Source organism: Elaeis guineensis, chromosome 5, assembly GCF_000442705.2.
Source record: "Elaeis guineensis isolate ETL-2024a chromosome 5, EG11, whole genome shotgun sequence".
NCBI lineage: Eukaryota > Viridiplantae > Streptophyta > Magnoliopsida > Arecales > Arecaceae > Elaeis > Elaeis guineensis.
In genome coordinates, this window is record NC_025997.2 from 35,639,247 (window position 1) to 35,658,433 (window position 19,187).

The 19,187-nt window shown below is 41.5% G+C and overlaps 1 protein-coding gene across 1 annotated transcript; it reads left to right on the forward strand.

The window, feature by feature from the left end:
• Window positions 1-13,239: 13,239 nt before the first annotated feature.
• On the forward strand, window positions 13,240-13,632 carry LOC140857988 (putative glucan endo-1,3-beta-glucosidase GVI). The gene has a single exon (XM_073257391.1). It carries the CDS (start codon window positions 13,240-13,242, stop codon window positions 13,630-13,632), a length of 393 nt encoding a protein of 130 aa, XP_073113492.1.
• Window positions 13,633-19,187: the final 5,555 nt, after the last annotated feature.

The following is a 19,187-nucleotide window of genomic DNA, read 5'->3' on the forward strand; positions in this document are numbered from 1 at the left end:
GCAAACCTTTTTGATGCGATAGTCACTGTGATGTACTCTACATTGGAAAAGGCTAGTCATCCAGATGTCATCGTGGTGGTGTCGAAGATGTTGGGTGGATGTCTGGCCAGGGACACCACCTCCCAAGACCTTTTCGATACTATGCGATACAGTAGGAAGAAAGAAAAATAAAACAGAAAACAATCAAAATATGTAGATCAGCCAAAAAGAGCTTGCCTCCATGGGGCATCAAAACTTTATTATGAAAAAGAAATATCACAAGAGGAGATCTCACACTCAACCCTCGTACATCCAATTTCTCCCTCACAGAAAGTTCTCCCTCACAAAAGCTCTCTCTTTAAGAAAACCCCTGAACCCCTGAAGCGACCGCTGTCCAAGAGTTTTGCTTCTTCTTCTCTCAGCATCGTGTGCTCTCTCTCTTTCTAGATTCATGGCTTTCCACATGAAACCATCCGCATCCTCGTACCGCATCCACAGGTTACCAAGCATGGGTCCTCTCTCATGAAAAACCAAGCCACACACTCTCTGTTGGTATACAGGCCTTTTATAGACCTAAACACATCTTAGATTAGGATTAGGAATCCTAATCAATCCCAAACAAAGCCCAAAAACCTCTCCAAGCTGTTGGATCAAGACCACAACATCCCAGAGCCATCCGATCGTGATCGGTCCATGGAATAGTATCGTAGACCGCACAAAATATGTGGGAAACTCCTGCGCGGTCCACACACCGGCTGTGGACCACCTGATCCGTCGTGGACTAGGAAAAATGGGCTGCTGAGCCCGTGCCATGCTCCTGGGCCTGGGCTGACCCATGCCCGCACGCCTAGGCCTGGGCCGTGCCTGCACAGCCCGTGCGCCTGGGCCCAGGCCCGTCGGCTAGGCTGCGCCCTGCGCGCACCCAGCCTGCATGCTGCCACATGTTGGGCTGTGCCCCGCCGCACATGGCCGCACCGCCGCCACTCCGCCGGCCTGCCAGCAGTCCTTCGCCACCTCGGGTTCTGTGCCGACTTCAAACGCGCATATTTCCTCCGTCCGGACTCCATTTGAGATGATCTTGGTCACGTTGGACTCCATTTTTCATCGTGGACCTCACTGTGGGCTCAATATGGACCGAATCTCGAGACATCAAATTCTAATAGAAGACTGGGTGGCATCCACCGATGGTGCAATCGAGGTGATGATGGATAATGCTATTGCATATAATAACAACGTGGTGGCAATTTATAGATTTACTAATGAATTACATCCTTGGTATGTTCATAGTATGGCATCTAGAAATTGTTATGTTGCAATTTTATATTTTGAAAAAAAATTATGTCCTTGATATGTTGGCAGAATGGCACCTAGAAATTGATATGATTTTATATTTTTTAAAAAAACTAATATAAAATGAAAAGTTGCAAAAGAAAAGAAATCAGAAGATTGAAAATCTTGTGTGAAACGAGGTGTGTGGAGAACAATGCTTTAAGATTGAAATTCCACCCCTCATGCATGTCTATGATAATAACATCCCCAAAATATTGCAATCTAATTGAGTCCTATCTCCTCTAATGAGCATGATCGCTTAGGGGGCTACATCAGATTAACTCCTTCAACTTTCCAGATGAAAGATTGCAGAAAAATAATGGCGAAGAAATGGAAAAGAATGGGAAGAGCTCGGAGATTCGATGGGTTGGATGTTATGTGCTGCGTTGTGATTATCCAAGACCTTGGTTGTGTAGGCATCTCGCATGGCACATACGACTGGCTGGGCAGAGCATGAGCACTTGCGGCCACCGGCCTGGTCATCTTGAAAATTTAGGCTTGAGAGGACTTCCATAAAAGCAAGTAACTTGCTTTTACACAGAACTAAAAGGAAAAGGAATGTTTTAATATATGCATATATATATATATATATATATATATATATATTATATATTGGTAATACAAATGTTTTAATACATTTGAAACATCTAAAAAGGAAGGAGATAAGGTACCATGTAAAAGAAATCTCATAGCAGGAATCTAGAATTTCGAATAGAGCCGGCTACAGGCCTCCTTCCTTAACCGGACAATGCCAAAAAGAGCATGGAGGCCCGGTTTGGCCTCCGCACCGCTGACCAAGAGGAAGGGAGCCGGGCGAATCCCGGCCCCTTAATCAATCAAGCAAAAAGAATCGTAGAAATAGAGAAAAAAAAAAGAAAGAAAACAGAGCAAAACAGGTGACTCTTTCCATGTATTGATACCAAGATATCGCCATCATAAATCCAGTATGATATTGAACAAATAAAGGAAAATAAAAAGGAAAGGAATCAGAGGCTTTCGCGTATCACATTCGTCACCGAATGCGTTGTTACGATCTATGAACACTCGCTGAGATATATTATTGAAACGGGGCCATGGTTCCTCTTCTAAACAATCCACGAAGGAAGCTTCCTACACAGTTCTATTGGTCTCTTTTATACTCTTAATTATTCTTTTTCAAAAGGCTTTGGTAACCTTAGATATTTATGTTCCCAACGTCCCTCCTCCCTTGTTTTTCTCCTCTATGTTTATGATGTTACACTGGTTTCTTTATCTCTACCTGCCACAATCTCATATTTTTAGTTTCTCTTAGTTGCGTGTTTGTTTGATGCTCCAATTTGACTTGGAGTTATGGGCCGGAGTTAGTATAATGTTTCTGATTTGTTGTGGGCAGTACCTGAGGGCCAATAACTAACCAAAGTGAAAGATAAAAAGCGATAGAAGCACGTGGTATGCATGGAGCGTGCAAAATTGTGGTATGCATGGAGCGTGCAAAATTCCTTCTCGTTGGTGCTTTCAGCCTTCTCATATCAAGCTTTGGTATGTATTTTTTCTTTCTTATTCACACATCAAGCTTTGGTATTCATACTGGTATTTTACTGAACTTTATCAACTGCTATATGACTAAGTAGTTAAATAGTATGATCATCCGCACGATGTTACCTAAAACTGCAATATCATATTATATATATATGTATGATGTTTAGATTTTGAGGTCAGTTTGCATAAAAGGTTGGTGAATGGTTCAGGAGCTGAAGGTATAGGCATAAACTATGGCTTGTGGGGCAACAACCTCCCATATCAGAGAAGTTGGTGGCTCTATTGCGATCCCGTAAAATCACCACGATCTGCCTCTTCGACCCTAAACATGCTGTCCTTGCTGCCCTCAACAACTCTGGCATCACGATCGTACTTGGCACCCTCAACAACAACCTCTCGATGCAAGCTTCCGACCCAACATTCACCGGCACTGGGTCTGAACCAATGTAATTCTTTACCTTTAGTTTCAAGTATACAATACTATTAATATATTAATGTGATAAAAAGACTTCTAAATCTATATTATCATTTCAAGGGCTTAGTATATCTTGCTAGCGTATCAACATCTCAATAATTCTTTTTTCCTATTCGACTGGTACCTTCTATTTTATCAATTAGGAAGCTGGGTAATAGAGAATCGGCATGACACCCAAGAAAGAGAAAGCAAAGAATTAATCAACATTCTCAATGATTTTTTGCTTTCTCTTTCTCGAGCGTCGTGCTGATTCTCTATTAGCTAGCTTTCTAATTGATAGAAAATAATGTACCAATCAATTGAAAAAAAAAAAGAATATATTGGAGATGTTAATATGCTAGCAAGATATATTTAACCTTTGATATGATATTACAGGCTTAAGAGCTTTTTTATTATATTAATATATTAATAGTGTTTTATACTAGAAATTGAAGGTAAAGCATGACATACTTATAAAGTATCAATATATTAACAATATTTTATACTAGAAATTAAAGGTTAAGAATGTCATGGGCAATAGCTGGCAATGAGGTAATTCCCAGCAACCTCACCTGTTACATACTCCCTACCATGCAAAACCTCGACGCCGCTCTCACTGCTACCAACTTCAAGATCCATGTCTCCACCACCATCACCACCGATGTCCTCGACGTGTTATTCCCAGCTTCCCAAGGTGCATTCTCTGACACATCGTCTGCAGACATCATCAGCATTGCAAGATTCTTGGCGTGGAAGAGGACACCACTTCTCCTTTCGATGCGATGGTTGATGCGCAGGTCGGTCATCCGGATGTTAGCGTGGTGGTGTCGGAGATGGGTGGCCATCCACCGGTGGTGCAGTCGGGGCGACGGGGGAGAATGCGATGATGTATCACAACAAGGTGGTGGCGCATGTGACCAGTAGCACGGGAACACCTAAGAGGCCGGGGATGGCAATCAAGACTTATTTGTTTGCCTTGTTTAATGAGAACTTGAAGCCTGCTGGAGTCGAGCAAAACTATATAGGTTATATTACCCGAATATGACTGAAGTATACCATGTGAACTTGTAGTGGATAATGGGTTTGTAAACAAATAATAAAAATGGGCTATGATAATTTCATCTAAATTTTCATCTTACATACACTTTTTGTTTTTTTTATATATTGAAATGATACCATTCTTAAAGGAGAGAAACGAGTGGAGTACACAAATTAGAAACAATTGAAAAATTTTAGCAGTTGATTGGAAACATGAATCATTTCTTCCTCTTGGATCATCGATACCTTGAGCATGAGGAATGCAACTAGAATGCATGGACAGGCAATCGGTTGATCTTTTAGCAATAGGCATGTAGAATACATATGAATCCACTATTGGATCATCCACAAGTCACTTTGAGATATGTACAGGCAGATGAATGATGCAATTTGCAGTGCTTTGAGATCTGAGTAGTTGGTGATCCAAGTGTGTGCATTCATGAAGGTAGGTGGACCTTCTTTCTTGCAAAAGATATGAACGTGACCCTGCGAGTTCATGCATGGATGAACATAGGAGTTTTAAGCTAATACAAGAGCACTAGCGTGGTACTCATAAAACCTTCAGGCATTTTTATTCATCAAGTGGTCATATCCAAAGCAATATTTGAACCAAATTTTAGAATCAACAATTGATAGGCTGAACAATCTCTAGAGCATCAAGGCAACACTGTAGTTCATGATGAACCACTACAACAAATTGGAGGATCGCATGACACTTTTGCTAATAGATATTAAAAACCAGCACTATAAGACACTTTAGGCAATATTTATATAAAAGCACCGGCTTAGTGTCCTGGTTTGTAATGCATTGCCTACCACATGAGAACAAGGAAGTAAAGAAAAGGAGAAGAATAATGCTTCCAAGTCGCCCAACATCACTTCTTTATACAAAGAAAAAAGAAAAAAAAAAAGATAGCAGTTCTATAAAAGTACCATGGAGGGAACTTTCCACCTCGCTCAAGGAGAAAGTTGTAGGAGACTTGAGTGGTAGTAGGAGCGGATGAGGAACTCCAATTGGTTGGACTGGAGGAAGAGGTGGCATGGACGAGAGAACAAAATAGAGTGAGAGGGGGTGAAAGGCATCTACGGAGAAGCAAAATAAATAAAGAGGGAGGAGGGTGAGGTGCTAGAAGGTGATAGGTGAGATGCTGCACTCATGTAGAATGTAGGAATTAGAAGATACTGAGGGAGAGAGAGAAAAATAGTGGGATAAATATGAGGGAAGGAGGCATGTGTGAACAAGATCACCCTAGAGAGTTAGGAGAAATAGGGGTTCATTCATTGCTTTTCTGCTTCAATAAGAATGGGTAATGCCCTTCGTAGGTGAGCCGAAGTCAAGCCTAGACTATGGGCATATATATATACATAGAGAGGGAAAGAGTGAAAGAGAGAGAGGGAGAGAGAGCAATAACCTCTACATGAAAGGTACGAAACTTTCATCCCTTCGATTCTACTACTAGATTCTTTTTCATTCTCCTACCACCAAAATCTCTCTCATTTAAGCACTGGAGGACCTGGCTGGAGCCAACTCTAGTGAGTTCTCTAATCCATTGCTATTTTAGGAAAGAATGGAGGCAATCTACATCAGTGATCTGAAGATTTACAATAGATTGGCACCTTCTGTGGGAACATGGACAAAAGGTCATGCCGCCTTACAAAAGGAACCACTCTGATAATCCCATGATTTCCAAAGGAAGACACTGTGAGTCAATCCAACTTTCTCTAGTTGTGGCTATTAACACCATCATCACCGCCATCATCCCAAGTATCGATGACTGTAGAGCATTCAACTAGCTTGAGCAGCATATCCCAATCCCAACCAACTTGGTTAGGAGCTCGAACTTAGGGGGGAGGGACCAACCAACTGAGCAATCTTGAGATCAATTGGATTGGCAACCATGGCCCAACTAGAGTGACGAGTGAACTCACTTGTACCAATCCCTAGAAAAGAGTAAAGGGATCAGAGCTCCAACTTAGAGAACAGATTAAAGGTTTTCGAAGAAAGCTCCAGCACTGAACAAGATTAGCAGTCCTAGGAGGAGCATAAGGCTGACCTAATCCGAGGGCTTGATGAGATGAAAGAGCATCTCGGCCAAGTTATGGATCGAAGGTGAGGGAGAAGAGAGTCAGCACTTCATCAAGCAAATCATGGCAGAGCAATCTTCCCTAAGGTTCAAAATGCTTCAAATAGAACAATGTGATGGCACCACATATCTAGATGATCATCTAGATTCCTTTAAAGCACTATTGTACAGGATATCTGTTGCCATTACGTGCCACACTTTTGTGGCCACCTTGAAGAAAGCTACTTGAGTGCGATTTTTCGATCTTCAACTGTACTAAATTAGGTCATCTGATCAGCCAAGTAGGATATTTGTGGGGCAATGTATCTATAGACAAAGTCCTCGAAGATGTCAGCTAGCCTGATGAATATCAAGCAAAGGGAGATGACACTCTCTTTCTTCACTACCTCAAACTCAAAGAAGGTCTCACAAGCTGTAGGCCCACATTGTCCATGTAGTCTCGAAGGGTGATTATTGTATAAGTAGAGGAAGAGTGAGCCAATTAGAATTTAAAAACTTAAATAGAAAATGAGTGAAGAAAGTTGAACTTATCGATATGGCTACATGAGTACAAAATGTGCCAAGCATAAGGCCTACATACACCCCAACTTGGCTTGGTCAGGGAGGGGAAAACTGGCTTTAATGACGATGTTCACCACCAAGGCAATTGACAAGCCCAACTTCTCGACCAATATTCATCCATTGAGTTTTCATGCTCTCATTAGCTTGAGCCTAGGGCCTTGAGCTCAGCTCCTGATTACACACCTGAGATCCCAAGCCTTACTTTTGATGAGCTCTGAGCTTAGAGACCTTCCTTTCATGGCCTCTGGATTCGTTGCCTCCTCCATGGTTGAATCTCCTACCACACCTGCTAAGGCTGGACTTCCTAGGGTGGTCATCATGGCTCAACCCAGGACTTTGATGCTATAGCTGTGGTCTTCTGGTAGAGTGCTCACTTGAACCGACCTCTTCCTCCTTGCTTCTCGAGCAGCATTTACCAAACCTCCAATTAAGGCGACATCTTCGGATATGCAAAAGAGCAAGCTTAGTAACAAGCAAGAACTGAGGTAAAAAATAAAAGAATATAAAATAAAATAATAAATGATAATAATATGGTTTTCCTAAAGACTCAAGCTCTTCGAATTGGACTGGGTCGAGTGCTAAATCCTGAGGTTTTCATGTAATAAACTCTATTATAGGGAATAAAATGCAATTTTATAAAGATCTATATATAATAAGTACTTTATGAGAGGCTTAATTGCAAAACATCCCTAAACCTGATTAAACTAGCTCAACTTGGTCTAATTCAGTCAATTATTAAAAGGGATAATAGATTGGTGCTTAAAGGATCCAGGTTTATGGGTGGAAACCCAAATGCTTTTCTTCTTCTTTCTCCTTCCTCTCGCCGATAATAAGAGAAGACAAAGCACCATGGCCGGCGATCCCTCCCTTGATCAACCTCCATTAGTGGGTCACCGACCAACCCCAAACTTGATAGCCATCTGCCAACTACCAGCATGGTGATGACTGGCTGATCATGGGAGATTAGATATGGGAAGGAGGCTATCCAAAATCGATGCTCCTCTCCACCATACATCCCGACTAGCGGCCGCCAAAAACACTCAATCGACAGACCATCGCCCTCTCACCAAGAGCCACTACCCTTTTTCACGATGATTTAGAGGGTCAGGTTTCTTGACAAGACCCTAGCCCCATCACTAGATGTGACACCCTGCACACCTTCATTGAGCAAAACAAGCCATCGGCTGACATCCCTCATTTTTCCCTCTAGCGTAGCCCACCATCGGCTACAAGCATGGATCTAGGGAGGAAATCAATTGATTTTCCAACACGAAGATACTCCCTATCACTACTACAGAAAGGGTCAATGGCAGCGTTTACTGCTGCAGTGGTTCAAAGGTAGATGACACACACTTTAATTGAGGAAAAGAAGTATATTGTTTGACTTGCCATATTGGGAGACAAACTTATTGCGCCACTGTTTAGATGTCATGCACATTGAAAAGAATGTATGTGAGCTCCTATTGGAATGATCTTGAACATTAAGGATAAGACCAAGATGACTCAAATTTTGGTTTAACTTGAAAGAATGAGATACTAGAAAATCACTCCATTTGGAGCTCATAGGGAGAGAATAGTGGAATCTTCCTCATGCACGCTATGTTATGAATACCTCCGAACGGCCCACATTTCTTCATGTTTTGGAGAACATAAAGGTCTCAGATGGGTACTTAAGCAATATATCAAAGCATGTGAACAGTAAGGATGTGAGACTTGATGGATTGAAGACTAATGATAACCATTTATTGATGCAGGAGTTAATCTTAATAGCTGTTTGCCATGTGTTGCCAAAAAATATGAGAATGGTTGTTATTCATCTTTATAACTTTTATAGAAATATTTGTGCAAAGAGGTTACTTAAGAAAGATGTGAAGAAAATGAAGGCAAGGGCAGTGATTATATTATGTGATCTGAAGAAGATATTTTCACCATCATTTTTTATAATTATGATGCATCTCACTTGATACCTTGCGGGGGGAGCTGCACTTGGAGGTCCAATGTTCTGCCAATGGATGTATCCCACTGAGAGGAATATTCAAAAACTGAAATCTTATGTAAGGAATATGAATCATCCAGAGGGATCCTAGTAGAAGGTTATTTGGGTCAAGAGTGTATAGATTTTTATACTATGTACTTAAACAAGCTCGAGACACATCATAACCAGCTAATGAGAAATTAGGATGATCAGTATCAGCCAATTGAGTCTGCATTTAAGTCCATTCTATAGCCAATTAGACTTCCCACTTCATACCGCCTTACTGATTTGAGCCTTAGGAAAGGGATAAGGTCACTACTACGTATTGTTCAATTGTGATGTTATTGAGCCATACATAAGGTGAGTCACTCAGTCTTATTTATTTCTCATTACTTAAAAAAAATATTTCATTGCACTATTAACTCTAAATTACTTTCTTATGTAGCAAACATAAGGAGGTCATAAAAGTAAAATATGGTGCTCTAAGCATGCGAAAAAAAGAGAAAATACGTAGCAAAGGGTTCCTTGATTGGTTCAAAGATCATGTAAGCAAGTACATATTCCTACCTTGTACACCCTATTTGAACATGTTTACTAATTAGGTATCATATTCTTAAGTGTGGGGATTATCTCGGTGATGTGAGCCATGAAGTATATGCTCTATCAATGGGACGTAATCAAATTATGCATGAGTGCAAATAGCTCATTGTCAATGGCTACAGGTTCAATATTCACAATCGAGCCCAAAACATGGCAACACAAAATAATGGCATGATGTTGAGCATCACCACTGGGTGTTATGGTAGCTTAAGAGATTTACAGCCTCATACAGAGGATCTGAACTATTATGGATTATAAAAAGATAGTCATCTTAGACTACTATTCTAAAGGAAGGGTTGTGTCAATGAAATACGATTAGTTTGACACTTTGTCGCAGTCAGGGATGAAAACTGATGAGTGCGATTTTACTCTTATCAACATGCAACCCCATCTCCGCACTAAAGAACCATATATACTTGCCTCCCAAGCTAGTCAAGTCTTCTAAGTTAGTGATCCTTTGGAGCCTCAATAGGGTGTTGTTGTGAGAATGGTGCCTAAACATATCTTTGATGATATCGAGGTTGATGATGATATTGGATCATGCATACAAAGTATTTCTTTAGGATAAAACTTGGTGTTGTCGAGATCTCAGATACATTTGTCAGGAGTGATGATGATGTCCATATTGTAGATGCCAATAAATGATGAGTTCAACATCCTGGTATAAATATTAGTATTTATTTAATGATGCTCTACTAATATTATTATTCAACAACATGTTATATTTATTAATATTCAATAACATTGCAGGTCATGATAGCACCAAAATGCCATCTAGCATTTACCCCCGCCCCTCAGTGGGCTTTGTGGAGCTCCACATCTGAGCTGCTATCAGAGCATACTCCATCCACCTCTGTATTAGCTTCGACTTCGTAGGCACATACTCCTCCCACTGGCACATCTGAGCCTTCACCGATAGTCATGTCTCTGGCACATACTCCACCCATCGATGAGGCTCCACCAGCATCCACATCACATGATTCTAGTGAGAAAATATTTTTATTATGTCAATTATTTATTTATTTATTTATTGTATAGTTATTGTACACTCTTATACATTCGTAATGTATTTTTATTATAGGTGCATCATCCAGTAGGATATTTTGTGGTCTCACATGCATGCGCATGTGTGAAACTGCCAGCATCAAATAATGATGGAGTACGATCAGGAGGGGAGGCCAGTAGGGGAGACCATATGAGAGATGCATTCCTTTGTTGGAGTGCTTGTAAGGCAATCCGACATCATTCCCCTACTGTCCATAGACTGACGATTGATGGACCCTTGGGTTAAGAAATAGATGTGGGAAGATTTGGGTAAGTGTATCTTAATTATATATTTGCGTGTGATATATTTACACTATGTTTGATTAGAATAATTTTGTAACTCCTTCTGATAATTTTGTATAGAGGAGGTATGACTTCTCAGATCATGAAACGGCTCGAGATGTCCGACAGCAGAAGATTGGAGAGTGGTATCGAAAGTACAAGGTCAAACTCTACAAAAATGGCTAGAGCACTATAGGGACACTGAGGAGCTTGTTCCTTGGATCCAGGACTGTCCTCCAAGTCAGTGGGAGGGGATGGTTAGGTATTGAAGGAGCTAGTACTTTCAAGTTTAATTTGTAACTTTGAGTTTTTCATTACATTGACAATGGTATTTGATTTTTAACTTATGTGATTTAAATACTTTTTAGACTGCATCTCATCAAAATTGGGAGAACCGGGCTTTCAAGAGTGCATGCACACTCTCAACCATGAGTTATGGCCAGTCATGTGCATAGAGAGATAATGACTTCTGACCCTTTATTTTATAAGTTATTGAATTATTGTTTTTGCATATTTTTAATAAGCTATTGATTGTTATAGCTGACGAGAGAGAGGGTGATGCCAGCCATAGCGCCATCTTTCGATCAAGTCATATGGATAAGAAGGGTAGGCCGAGGAATGCCAAATTAGGAGGATTTTTTAAATAATAACTGGAGTTTGATTAGCATGATTGGTATTATAGTATTTCTTATGAGATTTTATTTGAATTTATAATTACAAGAGCAGTTAGATACGCTTGCGAGTGAGGGCCCGGATACCTCTGACCCTCATGACCATTTATCTTGTGTCTTGAGACCTAAGCACTCGGAGAGGATTCGTTGCAGGCCCGGACATATGCCGAAGAGCTACTGATATGAGACAGCATCTCCTCACACACTTTCGAGATCATCAGTCTGGAGTAGCTTGATAAGCCCTTGGCACAGGCAGCTCTAGCTCAGGAGCACGCATCTTTGACTGAGGAGCATGCATCTCAGCTACAGAGCGTCATGTTCGCTATAGTGACACAGCTCTTCGCTCATCTTGAAGCTAATTTTTGAGCATTCAGAACATGTTGGCTAACATTTTAGCTCCAACTCCTCAGCTCTTGCTCCCGTCCCTCTAGCTCCTGCTACAGCCCCTTCTTGTCCTGCTTCAAACCCTCCTGTGATGATGAGATGCTTGGAGAGGAGGATTTTGATTTAAAAATTTTTGATATATTTTATTTTTATTTAAAAAATATTATAATACAATTTGATCAGTAATACAATTTGAATATTTGAGATATATTCCTACATTATTATTGAGTTTTATGTGAAATTTTTGGTTCTTGCAAGTTTTAGTTTGAGTAATTAAATATTGAATTATGTCTATCAAGTAAAAAATGATAAATTTAAGTGGTTGGAAAGTTACTAACCATAAAAAAGGGCTACAGTAGTGGTTATGCAAAAAAATTGTTGTCATAGCATATGGCAGTAGTTGCACAATCACTGCTGTATCCGCACCAACTACTGCAGTGTTTCCATGCCAACCACTGCCATAGATCTATGACAGTGGTTGACAAACTGCTTCCACAGATCTATAGCAACAATTGCACAGCCGCTGCCATAGTCTATGGCAATGGTTTCTTAGCCGCTACTATATAATCTAAAATAGTGGTTGCCCAATCGTTGCTATAGAAGCTATAGCAGTGGTTGAATAACCACTGCTATAGATGCTGTAGCGGTGGTCATCTAACCACTATGATAGCCTCTATAGCAGTGGTTGAAAAATTGCTGCTACATTATAAGCTATAGCAGCGGTTGAATAACTACTGCTATACCTAGAATATGATAGTGGTTATATCAACCGCTGCAACAATTGCTACCTTAGACCTACGACGACGGTAATAGTGACAGCGATTGAGGAACCACTGTCGTAGGCTATGACAATGATTTTTTTGGCTATGGTGAACTACTGCCATAGTCTTTTTTTGTAGTAGTGTATGGTGGCAAAGTGGTGGCTTACCTTGTGTTGCTGCCGAAAGCAGGCTAGAGGTTTGGCCACCCTCGTTCGAGGGAAGGGAACAATGGCATATGCCAGGATGACCATCGGATGAGGGTTGGAGAAATGACCCAATCAACTTCAATAGAGAGAGGGAGGATGGCTGTGGGAGAACCTCTATTCATCCTCTCCGATCTTCTTTTATATTTATTTATTTATTTTATTTAGCAATTATTTAAGATCCTTAACTACAAGAAAATTAATTATTAGTGATGGCATTTAGCCATCGCTAATAAAGAATATTTTTGTAGTGCTTTCAAAAATAAATAAATAATAAAATGTCACAAATCCTTTATGGAAATCGAGAATGGGTCCAGATCATGACAACTCCAATCACTAGCAATCGATCAAAGGACATGCGGCTTGACTACGTGCTCTTCACAGCAAACGGCATGGTGGTCGTTGATGGCCCATTGAACTACAGAAACCTTTTCGATGTGATAATCGATGCAATGTACTCTGTGTTGAAGAAGGTCAGTCATCCAGATGTCAGCATGGTAGCATCGGAGATTGGGTGGCCATCCATCAGCGGTGCGATTGGGGTGACAGTGGAGAATGCTATGACATATAATAACAACGTGGTGGCGCATGTGACCAGCAGCGTGGAGATGCCTAAGAGGCTGTGGAATGCAATAGAGACTAATATTTTTGCCATGTTTAATGAGGACTTGAAGCCCGTTGGAGTAGAGCGAAACTTTGGGTTGTATCACCCGAATATGACTGAAGTGTACCATGTCAACTTTCCATGATAGTGGATAGGATAGGGGGCTAGTGAATGTACATATAGTAAAATGGGGCGATGGTTAGATTTAGTTATTAGGAATAAACTAATAGGATTATTATTCTATTTGATTTAGTTATTATAAAAAATACTTTTTATTAATTCAATCTTAATCATGATCCTACAAAGAAAAAAAATGTGATCAGATCTGGAGAAGCATGATCCCCAGCTTGATACCTCACAGCAGGAACGGATAAGGCCGCAGGAAGGGCTGGATTAGACGTCACGGGCTGATGCGAAACAGCCATCGACTATTGAGATGGGTTGCAACCAACGAATGGCCAGTCTTATCTGCTATTAAGTTGAGTTAATACCATCCAAATCTTCTAGATATAAACTCTTTTTCCCTCGGTGATCAAGCCGCCACCTAAGCCCACTTCCCACTATCTCTCCCTTACTTCCTTGTCTCCAACGGCCATCGTGCCACTATAATCGAGTTTCATGGCCCAAAGCCCTCTTCTCTCCTGTATGTTCTATTCTTGCCCTTGATCCATACTTTGTTGCCCTTTTGCTGCTAGAATCATTCACCACTAGCCATGACCCACTACTGCCACCACCTCTGATAAGCCCTCCACCCTCCTTGTTTCTTTTTTGGCTTTGGGTGTCGCCACCATGGCAACAAGGTGCAATGCCCCTTTTTCTTCTCTCTCGACTCCCCTGTGCATGGCTGGACCGCTACCTATAGCCGCCACTAGCTGTGCCACCACCCCCGAGACACCTTGGTTGCACCACCATCAAACCCCACCTCTTTTCTTCTTCCCTCTGTCCTCCCTTAAAGAGCCATAGGAAGGCTTTGTTTTGACATGGGATAGAGAGAGGGAGAGAAAGAGAAGAAGAAAGAGAGGGAGAGAGAGAGAGATAAATAGAGAGAGAGAACCTGACTAAGACCCATTTGATTAGGTCTAAATTGATCTCTCGATGACCAATTTAGATCGCTTGGACCGAGGCCCTTGATTGGACCTAAATCAAGTGGATCTAGTCTAAAAATTCAATTGTTCTAGACCAAATATCTCTCTCCTTCTCATGTTGGTCAAGTCAGATTAAATAAATAAGATTTTAATTACTCTTTTCTTTGTACTTCTATTAATTGATCAAACTAAGCTTGACCAGTCTAATTTTTCTTTGATTAATGAAATAGATCTGATCTAGAAATTTGATCTAGATTGAAAGAAGCATGGATCTAAGGATCGGGCCATGATTCAAAGGCTATGACTTTTGATCTAAGATAATAAGTTCCGTTTATCATTGAGATTTTATTTAATGTGTTTCATGTATTTTCAAATAGAAATTATGCAAAAATTATAGTATTTAAAAAATTAAAATTTTAAAAAATTATGTATCATATGCATAAAATAAAAATCAAAATTATGGATCAAGTATGGTGTTACCCTGACATGATTTTTAAATGAGATGATTCTTCTATGCTCCATGGTATTATGCTTGCATGAACTTTTGATCGAAAATTGTTTTATTATTGAAGTAAAATGTAAATATATATGTTGAAAAATGTGATGAAAATAAGTATATTGGCTATTATAAAATTTATGAGAAAACTCTATGGTTAGACTATAATCTGGATCTAGTCAACAGAACTGATCATTGGCCATACAATTAAAAAATAGTTTTTCAAGACCAGCCAGTCGAGGCTAATCACTCATAGAGTAATTAGTCCTTCTGGGCCTAGTTAGTCAACATTGATAGCTGGCACACACTGAAGCATTATGTATTTAATTTTAAAGATTAATCTCTTTTTCCTATCACTGGGTTAATCATGGTCATATAAATCAAAACTAATTCCCTTTTGAGCCTAGCTAGTAGGGCTAATCACTAATACATACTGATGGATCGCATATTTTGTATTCAAGGGCTTGTCTCTTCTGCATCTTATCACAGGGTCGAACATAGCCTCAGCCATCGAAGACTGAGAGAGGATTTTATGTTTTACTATTATGCATGATATGTTTTTGAAAATTAAAATATATTGATATATATATCTGTAATGGTCAATTACTATGTTTAGAAAAAAAATTTAATTATTCTTGATCTATCAGAGATGTTGAAAACTTACTGAACCCGTAAAACTCATTCCTATTTTTCTTTTTTTTTTATCCAGAAAAGCATATGGGGACTGAGACCAAGTAGTGAGGAGCATAAGATCTTAAAGGATATTTATTTAATTTTATTTTTGAATAAATATTTTGGATTCTCAGAAGATATTTGTTTAATTTTATTTTTGAATAAATGTTTTGGATTTTCTAGTAATCATCCTTATCAGTCATCGGTAAACTATTTTTTCTATTAAATCAATAAATTAAACATTTACTTTTATTACTACTACATGAGTTGGGATTGATATGATTTTATTTGAATGTGAAGGTAGTCCTTGAATGTCTTTAAAGGTTAAATCATAAGGATGTGCGCCGTCTTTGATGTGACTGGCTTAACCCTTGGTTCGAGGCATAACAGTTAATGTCAATATCTATGGAAACACCACCATCTCACACAAATACTAATAAATGAAAATAGAACTCAAGAATTATTATATACAGAACAGAAACTGCCAAGCATTTCCAGTCAGTAATATTCCTACTTATCACTCGTAATGCTTATTAGCCACTTATACCATCAGGAAATATTGATGGCAGGTGTAAGAAAATCAAAACTTTCAACATTATCAACAAAAAATGTTAAAATAACCAACAAGACACTGCATATCTCATCTGAGCATCACTAATTTTGAAGACTCCAACACGCACATAACCATTTATTATGCCGATGCCAACTGCAGGCTACTAATTGTTTCCTGATTCCATATGGGCATTGGCAACCTTGTACAACTCCAGAGCTTGTAATGCTTATTCTCTAGAAAGCATGCAATCCCCGCCTATAGAGCGTAAGGCCAAACCGTACTACTTGGAATGCATCATTACTCGTGGATCTCCATGCCAATAATCCTTCGGACCACCCTAAGGCAGGCTTGATGCTTTCAATCCTCCATTAGAATCTTCTATTGAAGTTGGAGAATGAGCATGAAATGACATTCCTTCTTGTACACCAGCCCCAGAGTCACCAGGGCCAAATTCATATGATGACGGTCGATGCTCAGAAGAGTTTGTGGTGAGTGTACCCAACAGTGGAGTTGAAGGCAGGTTCAAGGTTCTCATCGACACTCTTCATAGGCCTCTTCAGTCTTCCCGGCCTCCGCTGCATGAGCTGACCCTCCTAGCATTCAGTTGGGCTTGGTTCATCCATCTCCATTGGCAGATCTGCATGCTTGGCAGTTTTCTGAGGACTATTGCTTTGGAGGAGTTTTCTTTTGAGAATCTGATTTCTTCTGAGAAAAAGTTACCAAAGGTTCGCTAAGCCAAACACTTGCAAGAAGATTTAAAACTTAGGATATGATCATTATTTTGTTCTTTGTTAGCATTCTAAGTAATTACAAATGTTAGGATTTGATGCCTCGAGATTCAGCCCATATTGAGCCAGCAGCGAGGTTCGCAACAAAAAACGAAGTCCAACGAGACCAAGATCACCCGAAATGGAGCTCGGATGGAGGAGATACGAGCTTTTGAAGTCGGCATGAGAATCGAGGCGGCAGAGGACCGCCGGCGACCGGTGGCGGCGGCTCGGCCGCAGGCGGCGGCGCGCGGGACGTGCGACCCGGGCCCGCATGGGACGGGCGACCCAGGCCCGCGGCCCAGGCGGGCGTGCGGCCCAGGCGGGCGTGCGGCCCAGGCCGGGCGCGCGGGCCGGCCCAGGCTAGCGGCCTGCTGGCCCCCTTGCCCCGGTCCACCGTGGACCGAGTGGTCCACGGCGCGGTCTGTGGACCGCGTGTGCATTTCCCACGAGTTTCTCGCGGTCCACGGCACTATTTCATGGATCGGAGTGCGATCGGATGGCCCAGAGAGATCCCGATCTTGATCCGACGGTCCGGGAGGTTTTTTGGCTTTGTTTAGGACTCCTAATCCCTCTCTAATCAAGGTTTAAAGCCTGTTTAAACCTATAAAAAGCCCTGTGACCAAATAGAGAGGATTTGTGGTTGTTTTCTCGCCGCCGTACGAACCAGAGGAGAGAGAGAGGTGTGAGGTTGCTGTGAGAGAAGGAGCAGGAGGCTCCTGGACAGCGATCGCTAGGCTCTTTAGGGGTTCAGGGGGGTCTCCAACAGAGAGAGAGCTTTTGTGAGGGGAACTTCAGGTGAGAGAGAATTGGGTGTACAAGGGTTGAGGGTGAGGTCTCCTCTTGTAAAATTTCTTTTTCATAGTGAAGTTTGCATGCCCCATGGAGGCGAGCCCTTTTGTGGCTGATTCACATATTTTGATTGTTTTTCCTTTTGTTTTGTTTCTTCTTTCTTCCTGCTGCATCGCGTGGTACTGAAAGGATCTTGGGAGGTGGTGTCCTGGCCAGACATCCACCCAACAAGTGGTATCAGAGCAAGGCAGTACAAGGATGCAGATTGCAGTGGTGGTGAGCAAGACTGAAGATGGAGAAAACAGGAATAATCAAGATGGAGATCAACAAGTTCGATGGTAAGAGCAATTTCTCCTTGTGGCAGGAAAGGGTGAAGGACGTGCTCATCCAACAGGGGTTGATCGAAGCTCTCTTGTGCGATGAGAAGCCGACCACCATGGAGGTGCGGGATTGGAAATGGCTACAGATGCAGACGGTGAGTACCATCTGCATGTACCTAGCGGATGAGGTGGTGATCCATGTGCTAAGCGAGACTTCCCCGACGGTGCTGTGGTCGAAGCTCGAGGAGTTGTACATGATGAAGTCTCTCACCAACACACTTTTCCTCTGGAGGCAGTTTTACCAACTGCAGATGACTGAGGGACAGAGCGTGCAGGAGCATCTGAGCCACTTCCAGAAGATCCTCACCGACCTTCTCAGCATTGGCGAGAACGTTGAGGAGAAGACCAGGGCGCTGGTTTTGCTGGCGTCGCTTCCTTCTTCGTACGAGTCCTTGGTGACTGCTCTTCTAGTGGGAAAGAGCACTATCAAGATGGACGAGGTCACCGCGGCGATACTCCAGAATGAGGTTCTCAGGAGGGAGAACCCAGCTTCGAGCTCAGGTGGCGATAGCTCAGATTTGGTGGCTTCTGGAGGTGCAGGAGGCGGTAGACGGAGCGACAGGAGATCGCAACGAGGGCGGTCTAAGTCCAGGAGGGACTTGAGCAAAACCATGTGTTACCGGTGTGAAGAGTTGGGGCATCTAGCCAGAGATTGCCCTCAACTGAAAAATCAGACGGTGGCTGCTGTAGCGACGGCTGGCAGTGATTTAGATGGAGATGTCTTTAAGATATCTGGTGAGGTATCTACTTCTTCCTAGCAGTGGATATTAGATTCTGCATGCCCCTATCATGTGTGTTGCAGAGAGGAGCAGTTTGACTCCCTGGAGAACAGTGAGAGCACTGTATATCTGTCGGATGGATCGAGCTATGCGATCAGAGGTATTGGGACGGTCAGCTGGAGGACACATGACAGTGCAGTGAGGAGATTGGAGGAGGTCCGATACATACCCGATTT